Here is a 16,984-nt window from a genome sequence, read left to right as displayed (position 1 = left end):
CCGAGGAGCATGGGGCTGCTGAACCAGTGGGTTGTCTTCACTGGATCTGAAGCCCCGGCTCTGGATGGCAGCCTAGGTGTGGCCCTGGGAGGGGCTCTTCTGTGGGGCATGGGGTCAGCCCAGCCTCGCCTGCCCCTCCCCCCCGCTCACCCCTCCTCCTCTCCTGGGCCACTTTCAAGATGGACCCGCTTCTTCCAGGCCCGAGCTGGAAGCAGGCAGGTGGACCAGGCCTGGGAGAGGGAAAATGTGTGCCCCTACCTGGGCAGGGGGGCTGAGAGCTCTCAGGACCCCAAGATGCAGACGGAGCAGCCACTGTTTCCCTGATTCGACACTCTGCCTGAACTGGCAATGTCTGTTCCTGGGACCTCTGTTCCAGACACCCCAGTGTCCAGTGCTAGGAGGAGGGAGGGAGGGAGGGAGGGAGGGGCTCGGACCATGGGGGAGGGGGTAGCCTTCACCCTTTCATCTCCCACTCCCAGTGTCCCCAGGGTGCAGGCCTGGTCTGGGAGGCTCCTGGGCAGCTCTGCCAGGGGGCTGCACTGTGCGGTGTAGAGTGGTGGAGACCCGGTCAGGAGGGGTCCTGTAGCATCTCCTCCTGGGGGTGTGAGGAATGAGTCTGTGGAGGGAGGACTCCCCCCTCCCCCATGTGCACCTGAGGCCCCTCCTGAGGTCCAGGTCAAGGCTGGCCTTCAGGGGAGAGAGGGGGCTGGGTTCACTCTGTGTGTGTGTGTGTGTGTGTGTGTGTGTGTGTGTGTGTGTGTGTGTGTGTGTGTGTGTGTGTGTGTGTGTGTGTGTGTGTGTGTGTGTGTGTGTGTGTGTGTGTGTGTGTGTGTGTGTGTGTGTTGCAGGTAGTCGCCAGGAGGCAGCGGAGAAGCAGGCTCAGGGAGCCAGCGGTTCCCTGTGTGCTTCGCCCCAGGCGCATGGCCGCGAGTGCTGGTGCCAGCGCAGCATGTGCAGGGCCAGGGCGCGAGTGCGAATTCTGGGAGCAGGAGTGGGTGCGAGAGCGTGTGCAGGGCGCGGGCGCTGCTGTAGGTGCAGGGCTCAGGTGCGTGTGCGGGTGCGAGTGTAGGGCGCGATTGCGGGCGCGGGGAGCGTGCAGGGGGCGGCGGGCGGGGCGGGCGCGGCGGCGGCAGTGACAGCGTCGCCCGCGCTCCCCGCGCGTAGGTGTGCGGCGCGCTCCTGTCGGGCACGGAGCGCGCAGATCTCGCGTGCGCTCGCCGCCCGGCGCAGCCCAGCCCGGCCCCCGCTCGGCGCCGCGAGCCGAGGTGTCGCCCGCGCCCGCTCCCGTGTCGCCGCCGTGCCCGCGAGCGGGAGCCGGAGTCGCCGCCGCCCGAGCGCAGCAGAGCGCACGCCAAGCCCGTCCGTCGCCGCCATGGCCACCACGGTGACTTGCACCCGCTTCACCGACGAGTACCAGCTCTACGAGGATATTGGCAAGTAAGAGCCGCGGCGCGTGCGGGCTGGGCCGGGGACCCCGGAGGGCGCCGCGCTCCGAGGGCCGGGACCCTGGAGACCCAGATCCTCTGCGCCGCCGGCTCCGGGTGCACTGCGGCCCCGCGCGACCCCGGCTCCTCCCGGCTCCGAGCCCGGAGCGCACGGTCCCGCGCGGCCCCGACCCCCGGGCCCCCGGGGCCCAGCCGCCGGACCTCGGCGCGCGCGGCCCTGCCGGGCCCTGTCCAGCGCGACCGCCCGGCCGGAGGCCCCGGCTCGAGGCGCGGGGCTCGGTGCAGCGGGGGCGGCAGCAGGTGTCCCCGGAGCGCCCGGCAGACGTGACGCATTTGGCGGCCGGAGGTCGGAGAGGAGCGGCGCGCGGGGGCGGCCGCGGGGCCTGGAGCGCGGGGGAGGGGGCGGACCTAGCCGAGAGGGTCGTCCCCGGCGCGAGCCGCGCTGTCCCCACCCCCAACAAGCGGCTGGGCGCGGGGGCGGCGGGACTTGCTCTGCGCCTGCTTCTCCGCGTGGCTCCATCCGCGCGGGGGGTGCCAGCTGCGCTCCGCGCCGCGTGGGAACAGCCTCTGCTGTGGGTGCCCAGGGGAATCGGGGTTCTGGAGGATTTCCCCCCAGATCCTTCTGGAAAGAGGAGTCTGGAGTGCTGGGGGCTGAGGTCAGGGAGCTTGGATCAGGTCACCGGGGTGAAGATGAGGGGGTGAGGTGGGAGCCTGATGAGCTTCAGGGTCATGGAGGCAGGTGGGGGCTGGATTCTGGAGAGTTGTTTGCGGGGAGGTGATGGGAGGGACTTTGAAAGCTCGTTTCAGGTAGGGCCTCACCGGGGAACAGGTGGCTCCTGGGCTTTGCTCGCCAGCAGGAGCCGTGTAGGGCCCTAGACCTGCCTCTGCCTCCGGGCTCTACCCCGAAGCGGGTCGGCGGCTCCTCTCTGGACTGCGGGTCTCCACTCTGTGCATCAGGGTGGCTGCACCTGGCATCTCCACGTCTGGCTCCAGAACTCCTGAAGCCCTGGCTCCAGCCCGGCGCGGCCAGAGCCCCGTCCTCCTCCAGCCCACCCCGTGGAAGGGGCGCTGGCGAGGTTTCCTCTTACTCATCCAGCGGCAGATCTTTTTTTTCCTTTTATTAAGAAACGTCTGTGGTGATACCTTGTGTTGGCGAGGGAAGCTGATCACTGATAATTGTGGGCGCGAGCTGGGAGGAGTGCGGGGGGTGTGAATTCCCCAAGCCTCCCTCCACGTGGGGGACGATGCCAGTTAGGCCTGGGGGGTGCTGAGGGAGTGGGGTGGAGTGGAGAAAACCCGCGGCAGGGTGCGGGCAAGGCTGGGCCCTGGGGACCCCAAAATTCCCTTCCCTCAGGTAGGGGCTGGTTGAGTGCCTGTCCCCAAGGCAGGGGGACCTGGAGAGTAGAGAAGGGATCCAGCACACAAACTGTGTGCATCCCGGAGGCCCTGAGGAAGCTTCCGGGGCATGTCTGGGAGCAGGCCTGTGAGGACAGGGCGACAGGCTGGTGGTCCTCAGGTGGGAGCAGGTGGTTGTCCGAGGCAGAGAGCGGCAGTGGGGGGAAGGTTACCCCATTCTAGGGGACCTTCTTGTCGTTTCTCTGCTTGTACCCAGGCCCTCCCACGAGGCATCCCCGGGCCCTTTGGCAGAAATGCCTCTTCCCGTTCACTCCGTCTCCTCAACCTGAAGCTGGCTCTGCTGACCTCTCCTTCACTTTTCTGTGAATCTCCCTGGGCCAGCGGCCCTGTAGGGTGGTCAGACCAACCTCGGGCCTCTGGTTGCAGCAGCAGCGACTGGTTATTCTCATCGCTGCCGTCCACACCCACACTGGGGGATGGAGGTCCTTGGGGCTGCCCTCGGGGAGGCCGGGAGGGGTGGCGGACCCTGCAGTGGAGGCCAGGCTCCTCGGGAAGGGAGCTGGGGGCCTGGGGTGGGAGTGGGTGAGGAAGCCTAGCTGTCTAGGGGGCCCAGGGGCCTGGGAGAGGAGGGGAAGACACCCCACCAGCTGGGCCAGCCCAGCACCCCTTGGCGGGGCCCCCAGGCACCAGGCCCAGTGCGGGATGCCCAGGGGCCTGTCACAGCCCTGCTGGAGCGTCCCGGGGCGGGGAGGAGGCTGGGCCAGTGCAGGGTGAGCTGCAGCGGGGCAGGTGGTCAGGAGGGAGGGTCGGGCACTGAGGCCAGCATCTCCGCCCGGGGCTGGGGTCCTCAGTGGCCATGTCGGTGGTTGTTGACAGTGCCTGGCCGGCCTGAGGCACAGTTGGTGTTGCTTCCCGGCCCAGGTGGATGCGTCCAAGTTTATTTAAAGCTGCAGCCCCTGGCACCAGTCAAGCAACACTAAACTCCCTGCCTGGGAAGGGCCGGGCCACAGGCCCACAGCTGCTCTCATGATGCGGTCACCAGCCTCACCCTTCCCTGCCCTGTCCCCTTCTCCACCTGTCCCACCCTCGCCACTGCTGCCTCTGTGCGGGATCGTTCCCTGGGGACCCGGGCATCGGGTCCGAGGGCCAGGAGAAGCTCATTTCTGGGGCTCTGCCCTTCCTTGCCCGGTCAGGGCAGGGCTCCCTGACACCAGCCTGGAGGCCTAAGTCCTGGGTCAAGAGTCACCTTGAGCCCTGGACAGTCACAGGTCAGGGCGGTGAAGCCCTCGGCCCAACACGGACCGGCCAGCAACATGGCTTAAAATGTTTCCATATTGGATAGATTTTTTTAAATGGAAAAAATCTTCCAGGAGTAATAAAACAAACACTTGTGTCTCTTCTACCCGGAATTGGAAACTGTTCCCCTTTGTCATTTTGGCTTTAAGTCCTTTATTTTAAATTGTAAGAAATAAAGCATTACAAAGAAATGTTAAGTAACCATTCTCCAAACCGACTGTCATGCATTTGGAATTTATCCTGCCAGACTCTTTTTACTTCATTTACGCACAGATAGAAGGATCGCCAACTAATATATAGGATTCTTTGGTGTTTTTTCTTTAAACTTTACATAAAAATTTGGGAACGTGCTTCTTCACTCAGCTTAGGCCTCTGGGCATCTGTGCATGGGGACACATTCTGACCTTTTGCTGCTGCTTGTGTGTAGTGACCGTAGTATCTGTAGTACGTCACGCTCCCTTCCTCATGGCAGTCTCGGTGTTCCCAGAGTTTCTCTCTTCCACTCCTGCAGCGGGTTTGCTGGCGCGCAGGTGTGAGGGTTTCTCTAGGGTTTGTCCCCCCTGGTGGGGTTGCCAGCAGGGGTCCGGGTGTTCTCTGTGGCCACCCTGGGCCCACTCCCTCCGGCCCCCTCCCCGGGCTCGGTGCCAACCTGATTTGTCGGGCTGTTTGTTGGGTAGGAAGCAGTCTTGCATTTTGTGTTCAGGCTCCCGAAGCTTCCACTTTGGATATAATTCAGGCGTTCATGGACCCCTCCCCTTGGGGGAAGGTTGTAACAACCCCTAAGGGGCGCATCACTTCCAACATTTGATTTTATTTGATTCGAGTTGCCGGGGAATACCCCCTCCCCTCTCCCCCCATTTTATAGGCATAGAACTGCAGCTCAGGGTGGGTGGGCAACTTGCCCTGGCAGCCGGGAAGGCCCCCACCTCCAGCCCAGGGCACCCCTGTCCCTCCCAGCTTCCCCCGAAGCTCAGCTAGGCCCCGAGCTGACCTTGGTATGTCCTTGGTTCCATCCAGCGTGCCCCAGTCGGGGGACAGCAGGTCCTGTCCCGGGCTGTGACCCCTCGCCGGGAGGATAGCCATCGGCTTTCTCGGCGTCCTCTCAACTAGCAAGCGGCCTGCTAAGTAGTTAATAGATAAACTCAGGAAATTCAGAGCAAATCGACTGTGAGCCTCCTGAGCTCCGAAGCCTGGTTGCCAGGAAAGACAGGACTCAGGTGGGGGAGGAATCACCGTGTTTGCTTTCTCCGCTCTCGGGCACACTGGGTGCTTCCTGCCCCAGGGCCTTTGCCAGCGCTGTTCCCTCCTCCGATGGCCACACAGGTCATCCCCCTGGCGGCTCAGCGAGGTCCCCGTGCCCTCTTCCCGCCTCCTGCCCCACTCAACCTCTCCCCACTTCTGTCTTCCCCTGTCACTTGGCACCATCTGACACCAAGGTGTGGGGCAGGTCCTGCCCACAGTGGGGTCTCCTGCATGTGCGAGGAAGGGGTGAGTGAACCCGGTGGCCTCTGTCTCCTAGGCTGGCCCCCAGCGCTGGAGTCTGGGTGCCTAATGTAGGGTATTTAGAGAAGAAGTCGCACATGTTGAGGCTGCTGTGAGATGCACATGAAGGTGAGGCTAGTTTAGTTACTATTGAACGGTATTTTTATACCATAACCTACTTTGCTGAGAGCTAAGAATATATCTTGCGCTTGCGACTTGCACTCTTTCTCTGCTGGTAACAGTTAAATGGTGCTTATTACATTAAGCTGCTTGATCTGTGAAATAGGTACCGTGATCACTCCCAGTTTGCAGAAGAGGTGCCTGAAGCTCAGAGAAGCTCCACACGGGGCCAGGGTTTGAATCCAGGCAGTTGACTCTGGAATCCATCTTCTGCTTCTCTCAGAAGCTCATGACCCTACCCCATTCTGTGTTTTTAAAATACTGTTATTCCACTGGCCGACTCATGGCCCGCTTGTGGTCTCCTCTGACCCTGGGCTCTTCAGGGCCTCACCTGTCCTTAACAGGCTGCTCACCAAGCCTTCTTTGTGCTTTTCCAGCACAAAGGCACTGCCCTACGGTTCCTTTTTGTAAAAACGTCATTTCCTTTGGTCGTCCCTCTGTGACAACCAACACGGCTCCCATTTGAGGCCGGCAAGGCTTAAAATTTTATTTTATTGATTAAACAGGCAACAAGGATAGTATCTTATAAAGAAAAACCAATACATAAGTATGTGCAGGAAATGTGACTCTTCCACACTCAAGTTTCCTCATCCCCCAGAGGAACCTGGCCTGTCTATTTTAATGGCAGTATAAGGATATATGTGTGTGTATATAGACGCAGGTATGTATACTCACACATATACACCTCACACATATGTATGGTTTTAAAAACACGGATGCAGTCGCCATATATGTGATTCTTCAATTCGTTTGCCTCTAACACTTTTTCATGATGATCCCTCCATGTCAGGGGGACTTTTCTTACAGTTAAGTGCCTGCCAGTTCTCTTAGAAGCAGAGATGGGTGTATAGGTGGTGGCCATATTTTTAAAACCAAAAACGGGTCCCCCTTCTCTGACAAGCACGACAGAGGGAAGAGAGGATGCTGTGTTTGAAATTGGGGCTCCCAGGGTTATCAGGAATGCATGATCGTAGTGGATGAAGGAACACTTTTGTTCTTGGTGGGGCCTGGGTGTGGGACACAGGGGTCTTGTTCAAAAAGAAGCCAAGAACGTATTCCTCTCCTTTTTTTTAAAAAAAATTGGGGGGATCCCCCAAGAGCCTAGGGGAGAGAGACGCCATGTCGGATTTTCTTTCTTCTACTTAAAATGAAATTCTAGCAGAGATGGTTCCCTTAGAGAGCCCATACTGAGCTGCCTGGAATTTACCAAATGCTTTAATAAGAAAGACCAAGGGGGAAAATAAAAGGAAAAAAAAAGAAAAAGAAAGACCAAGGGGAGGTGACATGAACGGCGTCTGCTCCTTGGAAACATTTTGTCCCTCCCACTGCTCTCTGTGGCCACCTGGTCCAAGGCAAGAGATGTGGCCTTTCTGGAGATTTCAAATATATTTTTGACATGTTTAATTCCCCCTCTCTCCCTCCCCTCAAAATGGAATCTGATTTGGTTATTTTTAAAGCATCTTTCACAGCTGCAAGTCACTTTGTTAGTGTAGAAACGTAAAAATGCATTATGTATAACTTGGTTTTCCAAAAATTATCATATTGGCATGTTACATAGAAATGTATATTTTATTCATATAAGGATCTGAATCTATTTAAAATCTATTTAAAATGAAAACATCCTCGTGGTGCTCCTAGGTGCCTAACTTTCTGGTGGCCTTTATCTCCTAGGTTAGAGGGTCACCAGCTCGTTCAGTGGCCGCAGTTCCTGGTGGACATAGTTCTTTTTGCATTGACATAATGATCCTAAAATAACTGAAGTTATGATTCTTTGTTAAGCCAGATACAAGCATTTGTTGAATTCTGGAACAGATTGGCAATAGCCGGGCATAGATTTAAGAACATTTTTTTGGAGGACACATAACCCACGCTGTTCTACGGGCCTAATTTGAGAACTACCACCTTTCCCCACTTTATGAGCAGCCGGTGGGCACTGGGGGGAAGAGATGCTGTGACTGTTACCATGAAACGGGAAGAGTGTCCTGTCCTCGGATGTAACAGGACGCCATGGCGTCGGGCACATCCAAGTTGGTGCCCGTTTGCAGCAAGGAGCGGGGGGCAGCCCCTGCCTTCCTGTCACTCAGCCCATGCTGAATTCCAGGGCTTAGAACCATGCCCAGCGCACAGTAGGTGCCCAACAGAGTGGCTTCATGTCACCCTCTAAAAGATGGGAGCCTTGTAGGTGGCTGGGGGCAGAAGGTGCTGGTGGTCTCGGAGGTCCTCGGAGATGCCCGGCCTGAGTGGCCATCTGTCTTGTCACCTGATGAAGGGTGGCATGACTTAGGTGCTGGCCACGGAGCTTGATGCCAAAGGATTTGCAGCGTTCTGCCCGTCTCTTCATAAAGTTCTTCACGTGGCTTTTGATCTTGTACATTGAGGTGCAGCCTGATTTTCAAAGCCGTTGGTTCAATCCAGGCCGTCTGTTAAGGGCTTTCTGGGTGAAGAACTCCGGTCTAGTTAGGAGCTGCACCTGCTGAAGAAGGCGATCAGGGCGGTGGATCCCAGCCCCCGGCTACACCTGGCAGACCCCACCTCAGACCAGCTGTATCAGACACGAGGAGGACACTGGTGATCCAGTGGGCAGCGCGGACACAGATCCTGCAGGGGCCTCTGTGCCCCAGGCCAGGCCCCCATGCCTGCTCCCTCTCTGGGCTCTGTGAGAGCCTCACCTGACCACATGTTTGGAATTTGCCTTCCTTTTTCTGAACACTCCACGAAATTACCCCCGACCCTATCCAAGTCACCTGGAGCAGGCCTGTCCAGAAGAAACAAAACTTGAGCCACAGATGTCAGGCACAAGTGCAATTCAGACTTTTCTAGTACTTACAAAAAAACTAAACAAAGAAACGGGTGAAAAGAACTTTAATAGTATATGTATTTAAGTCAGTTTATCCAAAATATTATTTCAGCATGTAATCAATACAAAAATTATTGTTCAGCTATTTTATATTTTAAGAAGTGTTATGTTTTTGAAATCTGTTGTGTGTTTTACACATACGGCACATCTCAGTGTGGACCAGCCATGTTTCAGGTTCTTAGGGCTGCACGTAGGCAGTGGTTACTGTATTGGACAGCGCACAACTAGAGTTTCAAGGTCATTTCTATTATTATTATTACTATTTGCAACTTTTCTGGTTTCTTTTGCTCTTCACACATTCAGCAAGTCTGCCTGCACACTGGTCATTTGCCAGGCATTTTCCAGGTGCTTAGGAAACAGTTAGTGAACAAAATCGAGGGTGCCTGCCCTCATGGAGCTTATACTGGTGGGAGAGGCAGGTAATAAACATTAAACAAATTATACGATCAGGTTCTTAGGTGATTAGTACTTCTGCTCTGGGAATAATTAAGGAAACTCACAAGTGCCAGTTAGGAAGGTTGTAGTTATGAAAAGGGTGGTCAGGCCCAGGAAAAGGAGAGAAGCCTCAAATTGCTAAAATCAGGAATAAAAGGGGACATTACAACTAATCTTATAGAAATAAAAGACAATAAGGGAATTCTATGAACAATTGTGTGCCAAGTTAGAGATAACCTAGGTGAAACAGACCAATTCTTAGAAAGACACAAACAACTGAAATTGACTCAAGAAGAAATAGAAAATCTGAATAGAATTATAACAACTAAAGAGATGAATTAATAAATTAAAAGTTTTTAAATGTCCTACAAAGAAAAGTCCGTCAGGCCCAGATAACTTCACTGGTAAAGTCTATCAGACATTTAAAGAAGAATTAATACCAGTCCTTCAAAAACTTTTCCAAACAATAGAAGAGGAGGGAATTCCCAGCTCATTCTGTGAAGCCAAGAACTACCCTGATACCAAAACCAGACAAAGACATCTGAAGAAAACTACAGACCGGTATTCCTTATGAATATAGATGCAACATCCTCAACAGAATACTAGCAAAACAAAACTAGCAGCACGTAAAAAGGGGTCATTATGAGCAGGTAAGATTTATCCCAGGAATAAAAAGTTGTTTCAAGACACAAAATTCAATCAACGTGATACGCCGTATTAACAGAATAAACAAAGAAACTATATGATCATTTCAATAGATGCAGGCAAAGCATTTGACAAAATCTAGTACTCTTTGCTGCTAGAAACACTCAACAGACTAGGATTAGAAAGGAACTTCCTCAACTTGATAAAGTGCCCCTATGGAAACCCCACAGCTAACATATTTAATGGTGAAAAACTGAACGCTTTCTCCCTGAGACCAGGAGCAATCAAGTGTGTCAGCTCTGTCCACTTCTATTGAACGTTATACAGGAGGTTCTAGCCAGGACACTTAGGCAAGAAAAAGAAATAAAAGGCACCCAGATAGGAGAGGAATAGGTAAAACTACCTCCATTTACAGATATCATGATCTTGTATAGAAAATGTCCTAAGGAATCCCTGTAAAAGCTGTTAGAACTGAAAAATGAATTTAGCAGAATTGCAAGATACAAGATCAAAATACAAACATCCATTATATTTCATTATACTAGCAATGCTCAATCCCAAAATAAAGTTAGGAAATGCAATTTCATACAGTAGTCTAAAAGAATAAAATACATGGTAAGAAATTAACAAAAGGTAATACAAGAGTTGAATGTTGAAAGCTACAAACTACTGTTGAAAAAAATGAAAGAAGATCTAGATAAATGGAAAGACATTTTATGTTCATGGATCTTAAGACTTAATATTGTTAAAATGGCAGTACACTCCAAGTTGATCTACAAGTTCAGTGTAATACCTATCAAAATTTCAGCTGCTATCATTTATTTATTTATTTAGGCCGCACCAGGTCTTAGTTGTGGCATGTGGGGTCTTTTAGTTGCAGCATGCGGGCATTTAGTTCCTTGACCAGGGATCAGACCTGGGCCCCCTGCATTGGGAGTGTGGAGTCTTACCGACTGGACTACCAGGGAAGTCCCTCAGCTGCCTTTCAAAAAAATAAATAAAAATAAAATTCATATGGAAATGCAAGGGACCCAGAAGAGCCAGACGATCTTGAAAAAGAACAAAGTGGGAGGACTCAGACTTCCCAATTTCAAAACTAACTCTACAGCTACAGCAGTCAAGACAGAGTGGGTATTGTCCGGCATAAAGGTGGGCATAGTGTGGCAAGAGGATAAACACATAGATCAATGGAATAGGATTGAGAGTCTAGAATAAACCCATACATCAGTGGTCTGTTGATTTTTTTTGAAAAGGATGGCAAGACAATTCAATGGGGAAAGAATAAGGGGCCGTTCAACCAGTGGACAATTGCGTATCCGCCTGCAAAAGAATGAAGTTGGAACCCTACCTAACACCAGATACAAAAGTAGATATACTAGTGAACAGTAAGCACACAAGATGCTCAACATCATTATCTCAAAATGGGTCATAGACCTAATTCTAGGAGCTAAAACCATAGAATTCTTAGAAGAAAACTTAGGAGTCTATCTTTGTGACCTTGGGTTTGGCAATGGTTTCTTAGGCACAACACCATAAAGCACAAGCAACACAAGAAAAGTAAATACATTGGACTTAATTAACATTAAAAAACTTTTGTGCTTTAATGGACACCATCGGGAAGGTGAAAAGACAACCCACGGAATGGGAGAAAATATTTGCAAAGCATATATCTGATAAGGCACTTACATTTAGAATATTTTAAGAACTCACTACCTAACAGTAAAAAGACAAATGGCCCAATTAAAAAATGGGCAAAGGACCTGAATAGACATTTCTCCAATAAAGGTATGCTAATGGACGATAAGCACATGAAAGGATGCTCAACATCTTTGGAAAATGCAAATCAAAATCGCAATGACATCCCACCTCACTTCCACTCGAAAGGGTAGAATCAAAAAGACAGACAATGCCAAGGGTTGGTGAGGATGCAGAGTTGGAACCCTCATGTACTGCTGGTGGGAATGTAAAATGGTGCAGCTGTTACGGAAAACAATTTGACAGTTCCTCAAAATGTTCCCTTCCTAGGTATGTACCCAAGGGATATGGAAACAAATATCCAAAGAAGACATACAGATGGCCAATAGGCACATGAAAAGATGCTCAACGTTGGGCTTCCCTGGTGGCGCAGTGGTTGAGAGTCCGCCTGCCGATGCAGGGGACACGGGTTCGTGCCCTGGTCCGGGAAGATCCCACATGCTGCGGAGCGGCTGGGCCCGTGAGCCATGGCCGCTGGGCCTGTGCGTCCGGAGCCTGTGCTCCGCAACGGGAGAGGCCACAACAGTGAGAGGCCTGTGTATCGCAAAAAAAAAAAAAAAAAAAAAAAAGATGCTCAACGTTGCTAATTATTAGAGAAACGCAAACCAAAACTACAATGAGGTATCACCTCACACCGGTCAGAATGGCCATCATCAAAAAGTCTATAAACAATAAATGCTGGAGGGGGCGTGAAGAAAAGGGAACCCTCCTACACTGTTGGTGGGAATGTAAATGGATACAGACACTATGGAGAACAGTATGGAGGGTCCTTAAAAAACTACAAATAGAGCTACCGCATGATCCAGCAATACCACTCCAGGGCACATACCCGGAAAAGATGAAAACTCTAATTTGAAAAGATACATGCACCCCAATGTTCATAGCAGCATTTACAATAGCCAAGACATGGAAGCAACCTAAATGTCCATCAACAGATGAATGGATAAAGAAGATGTGGCACATATATACGATGGAATATTACTCAGCCATAAGAAGGAATGAAATAAGGCCATTTGCAGCAACACGTGTGGACCTAGAGATTGTCATACTGAGTGAAGTCAGTAAGACAGAGAAAGACAAATATATGATATTACGTATGTGGAATCTTAAAAAAGGATACAAATGAACTTATTTATAAAACACAAAGAAAATTAACAGACACAGAAAACAAACTTATGGTTACCTAAGGAGAAAGGAGTGGGGGAGGGATATATTAGGAGTTTGGGATTGACAGATACACAACACTATATATAAAATAGGTAAACAACAGGGACCTACTGTATAGCATAGGGAACTATATTCAGTATCTTGTGAAAAAAACCCATATATCCACACAGAAACTTGTTCATAGCAGCCTTATCCACAGTAGCCAAAAGGCAGAAACAACCGAAATGTCCATCAACTGATGAACGGATAAAGAAAGTGTGTTATATCCACACACTGGAGTAGTATTCGTGCATAAAAAGAAATGGAGTACATTATGGCTTGTGGTGCCTGAGGGCAGGGTCCAAAGCGCCGAGGCCAAGCCGCAGTGAGCCATCCCCCGTGTTCCTTAGCCCCAGCCTTCGCTCCGTCTCACACCAGGGCACCTGTCACTGTGCCCAGAAGCCGCTGAGAGCCACCTGGGAGCCGGAGGCTGGAGACTGGCGTGGGACAGACAGCAGGGGGTGAGAGGTCGGGAGGGGACACCCACAAACCTCTCCTGTCGCTTCCCCAAGTTCTGGTGTTCCATTTACCATGGTCTGGACTGGCTTTGGGTCCAGAGTGGTCTCAGAGTGGACACAAGGCCATGGCGGGACACAAGAGGCCGCATCCCCACCCTGTCCCCCGACCCGGATCGTGCTCCTGGCCCTGACTGGGGGAGGGGTTTGTGCCAGCATGGGTGCTGGAGGGTGAGGCCCCTCTTGGAGCAGGAGTGGTGGGTCCCAGCGGGTGTGGTGACGGGCGTGCCTGGTAGGAGGGGACAGGCTATCAGCGCGACTGGCAGTGACGGGAAGGGCTGGAGTGGGGATGGAAGCCAAACCCCAAACCCTGGGCTCCGTGATTCTGGGACGTCTGGTCTCCTCCTTCCCGGGCCCGCACACCTCCATCACCGCCTCGGCTGGGTGCTCGCCCTTCTTTCTCCCTTCCTCCCTTCACCTCTCCTTACCTCCTCTTCTCCTTAGGCCCCTTCCCCAGGCTCCCGTGTCTCCCACTCCTTCTGTCCCCTGGGGCACCCTCGAGGCTGGGCTGTGACCCCCCCTCTGGCCTCGTCCCCAGCTCTCTGGCCGAGGCAGATCCAGGAACCCGTGAGCGCCTAGGAGCAGGGCCTGGCCGGGAACCCAGCAGACAAGTGCCACACGGGGTGAGGGTCCTCCAGCCCCTCGTGAAGACCGGTGTCGGGGAGGACACCGCCGTAACACCTCAAACTCGCGGTCCCACTTCTGGGGACCAGTAGGTGCCTTGGCTTCTGAGCTCTGCCCCTGGCGTTGCCCCACATGCCGGGGATCCACTTGCTTCTGTCCTGAGTGAGCCCCTTGGGACTGTCCCATCCAAGACTCCTGGGCCAGAGCCTGGGCGCTGAAGCCAGGGCTCTGGTGTCCCCGTCGTTCCAGTATGGGGTGGGCCCTGGCGTCTCCTCATCTGTGCTGTTTCCTTCCTCGAGGGTCTGTGGCCCTCAAGTCTGGGGGGGGGGGGCCTCGGAGCAGCAGTGAGACTTCTGGGGCGCAGACCGTGGTCCCTGAAAGGCGGTGCTTTTCGCGGTTCCTCTGCAGGCCTGAGCGTGGGCGCGTTCGTATTCTTCCATTTTTATTTTCTGATCCGTGAACAAATGCTCATCTTGACCACTTGCCTGCGGGGCAGGCTGCCAAGGACGGCCTGTCCTGGGGCAGGTTAACCTCTCTCTTCCACTTCAAGCTCAGACTTTTCTTTCCTTCCTCCTTCAGCTGCGCCCGGGCTCTTCCTGGTGTGGTGACCGACGGGCCTTCCCCCCATTGGGCTGGCGGGACCCCGTGGAGCAGAGGCTGGGGGGCTGGCTTGGTCCCTCTGTTCCCCGTCTCCTCTCCTTTCTCCCCTCACTTAAAGGATGCTTAGGGGTCTCTCCTGATGCCGTCCTGGGGACGCCTTCTCCTACCTCCCCATCCTCAGGCTCCTCCGCGCTGAAATGCAGGTGATTCCTCCCTGTGGATTGAGCTGTCGTCTGAGCTCCAGTCCCCTCTGCTTTCCCACGACCTGTGTCCCTCCGCCCCGAGGGACAGTTGGTGCTGGCACTGGGTGGGGGGCCAGGGCTCGGCTTTGCTGGGGACTTCTGTGCTGTCACCTCTCAGGGTGCGTGGGGTCTTCAGCCTCGGTCCCCACTGGGGCGCAGTCTGCGTGGACTGCAGAGTGGCGACCCTGCCTGTGCCTGGGCCCTGACTGGGCCTATCACAGCTGCTCGTCCCTTTCAGTTCATGGCTTTCTGTCTGGGATTCTTATGCTTTTTTCTCCTCTAAATTTTTCTTGTTCGTCAGCAGAGGTTAAGGTTTGATTTGTCATGGGGTTCCAAAGGCGCTCTTTTTAAAAACCTGATTTTAGAGTCAGCATGACAAGTTACCAATTTCTTCCATTTTTTCTTAATGATTTCTTAGAGATACGGCTGCCTATCCTGCCAGGAGATTTTTTTTTTGTGGTAAAACATATATAACATAAAACTTAACCATCTTAACCATTTTAAAGTGCGCAGTTCAGTGGCATTAAGTACATTCACGTTGTTGTGTTATTATCACCACCATCATGCATCTCCAGAATGTTTTCATCCTGCAAAACTGAAACTCTGTCCCCATTAAATGCTAACTCCCCATCCCCTCCCCCCAGCCCCTGGCACCTACCATCCTACCTTCTGTCTCTGAATTTGACTACTCTGAGTACCTCATGTAAGTGGAAGCATACGACGGTTGTCCCTTTGTGTCTGGCTTATTTCACTGAGCATAATGTCCTCAAGTTTTATCCATATTGTAGCATGTGTCAGAATTCCCTTCTTTATTAAGGCTGAATAATAGTTGATGGTATGGGTGGACCACATTTTGCTTATCCCATTCACCTGTCGATGGACTTTGGCTCTCGTGGTTATTTTCTTTATTTTTAAAATTTTCTTTATTGTTTTGTTAAAGACTTTTTTGACGTCGACGATTTTTAAAGTCTTTATTGAATTTGTTACAGTATCGCTCCTGTTTTATGTTTTGGTTTTTTTGGCCGCGAGGCATGTGGGATCTTAGCTCCCCGACCAGGGATCGAACCCACACCCCCTACATTGGAAGGCTAAGTCTTAACCACTGGACCGCCAGGGAAGTCCCTCTTGTGGCTGTTTTAAAGAACAGAATACATGGTCTCCTCCCGCTGGCCACGACTTCTCAACACTGGGCTGTGTGGCCTTGGGCCACCATGTAACCTCTCTGGTTTCAGTTTCCCCCTCTATAAACCAGGAGGGTTGGTCAAATGACTTTGCGGGGTCCCTCATGTCTCCACGAATTGGCTCTGTGGAAACCCCACTTCCTTCCTCTGAGACTCGCCACAAAGCTCACCTGTCAGATGCTTGGGTGTCCACCGGCCCATCACACAGGTGTTTGCATTCCTGGAGAATAAAACTTAAGAGGGATGAAGTCGAATTGACCTGAAACGCAAAACAAAAACAAACCCCTAGAGCTTTAATGGATACACACCTCGTAGGAAAAAAGAATCAAATGGCCAGGAAGCCCATTGTTCTAAGCTCCAGATCCCCTCGGGTCGGGGCCACTGTGGGTAGATCGCCGCCCACGTGCCCTGCCTCCTGCCAGGGCCGCGGAACCTTCCATTCGGTGTCCCTCCTCCCCGTCTGTCTACTCCTGCTTGTCCTCTGTGAGCTGCGCGGCCTCAGCAGTAATTTCAGGCCCCCGGGGGGTTGACTCAGTTCTGTCCCTGTCGGTGACTGCCTGGCACTGTGACGAGGGGGACGGATGTGGCTTTGAAGAGCTGCCTTTGAAGGTCGCTCTGCGGGCCCCTCGCTCACAGACCCGGGCTGGGAGGACAGTCCCCGGCCGCTGCGGTTGGGTGTGCATCCCGCTGTCCGTTAACCCGAATCGGCCCTCAGGTCCATCCACGGTCGCACTGGGAGGGCAGCCACTGGGCTGCTTTCCGGAGCGCACTGGCCCTTCCAGCTGTGCTGCGTGTGTCCCAGATGTGGAGACTGGAGCCGGGCTCCGTCCCCATCCAGGGTGGTCCCTGAGTGTGAAGGTGGCAGATGGGGGTGCAGCTGGGGCGGGCCCTGGGCTCAGGTTCTGGGGGGCCATATTAAGAGCACGGTGACCTGGAAGGGATGTCAGTGTCCCCAGATCAGGACAGTCAGCCTGAGCCCGAGGTAGGCGAGTGGGCTGACCTGGACCCCAGCACCCGGCCCAGCTCAGCAAGTGTGAGCTGCTCCTTGCCGGAACCTCCTGTACCAGTTCCTTCGGTGCCTCTGCTGGACCTCCCTGGGCCCTTCTGGCCTGGCCGTCAGTGGCGGGCAGCTGACCATGGACCGATGCCCGGGGGGGGGCATGTG

General features: G+C 53.3%; 1 protein-coding gene across 6 annotated transcripts in view; it reads left to right on the top strand.

Annotated features, from left to right (window-relative positions):
• The first annotated feature begins 1,267 nt into the window (after positions 1-1,267).
• The window catches only part of CAMK2B (calcium/calmodulin dependent protein kinase II beta), a 95,022-nt gene continuing 79,305 nt past the window's right edge, over positions 1,268-16,984 (top strand). For all 6 annotated transcript variants that reach the window (XM_082662159.1, XM_082662156.1, XM_082662158.1 and 3 more), the window contains exon 1: positions 1,268-1,437. In XM_082662159.1, the coding sequence (XP_082518285.1) occupies positions 1,373-1,437 (65 nt within the window). In that variant the 5' untranslated portion in view covers positions 1,268-1,372. The remainder of the gene's footprint in view (positions 1,438-16,984) is intronic.

The sequence above is a fragment of the Grampus griseus genome (genome assembly GCF_964374135.1).
Source record: "Grampus griseus genome assembly, chromosome: 9".
In the NCBI taxonomy this organism is placed as follows: Eukaryota; Metazoa; Chordata; class Mammalia; order Artiodactyla; family Delphinidae; genus Grampus; species Grampus griseus.
The sequence above is the reverse complement of the archived record's forward strand: the minus strand, read 5'-3'. Positions and strand labels throughout refer to the sequence as shown.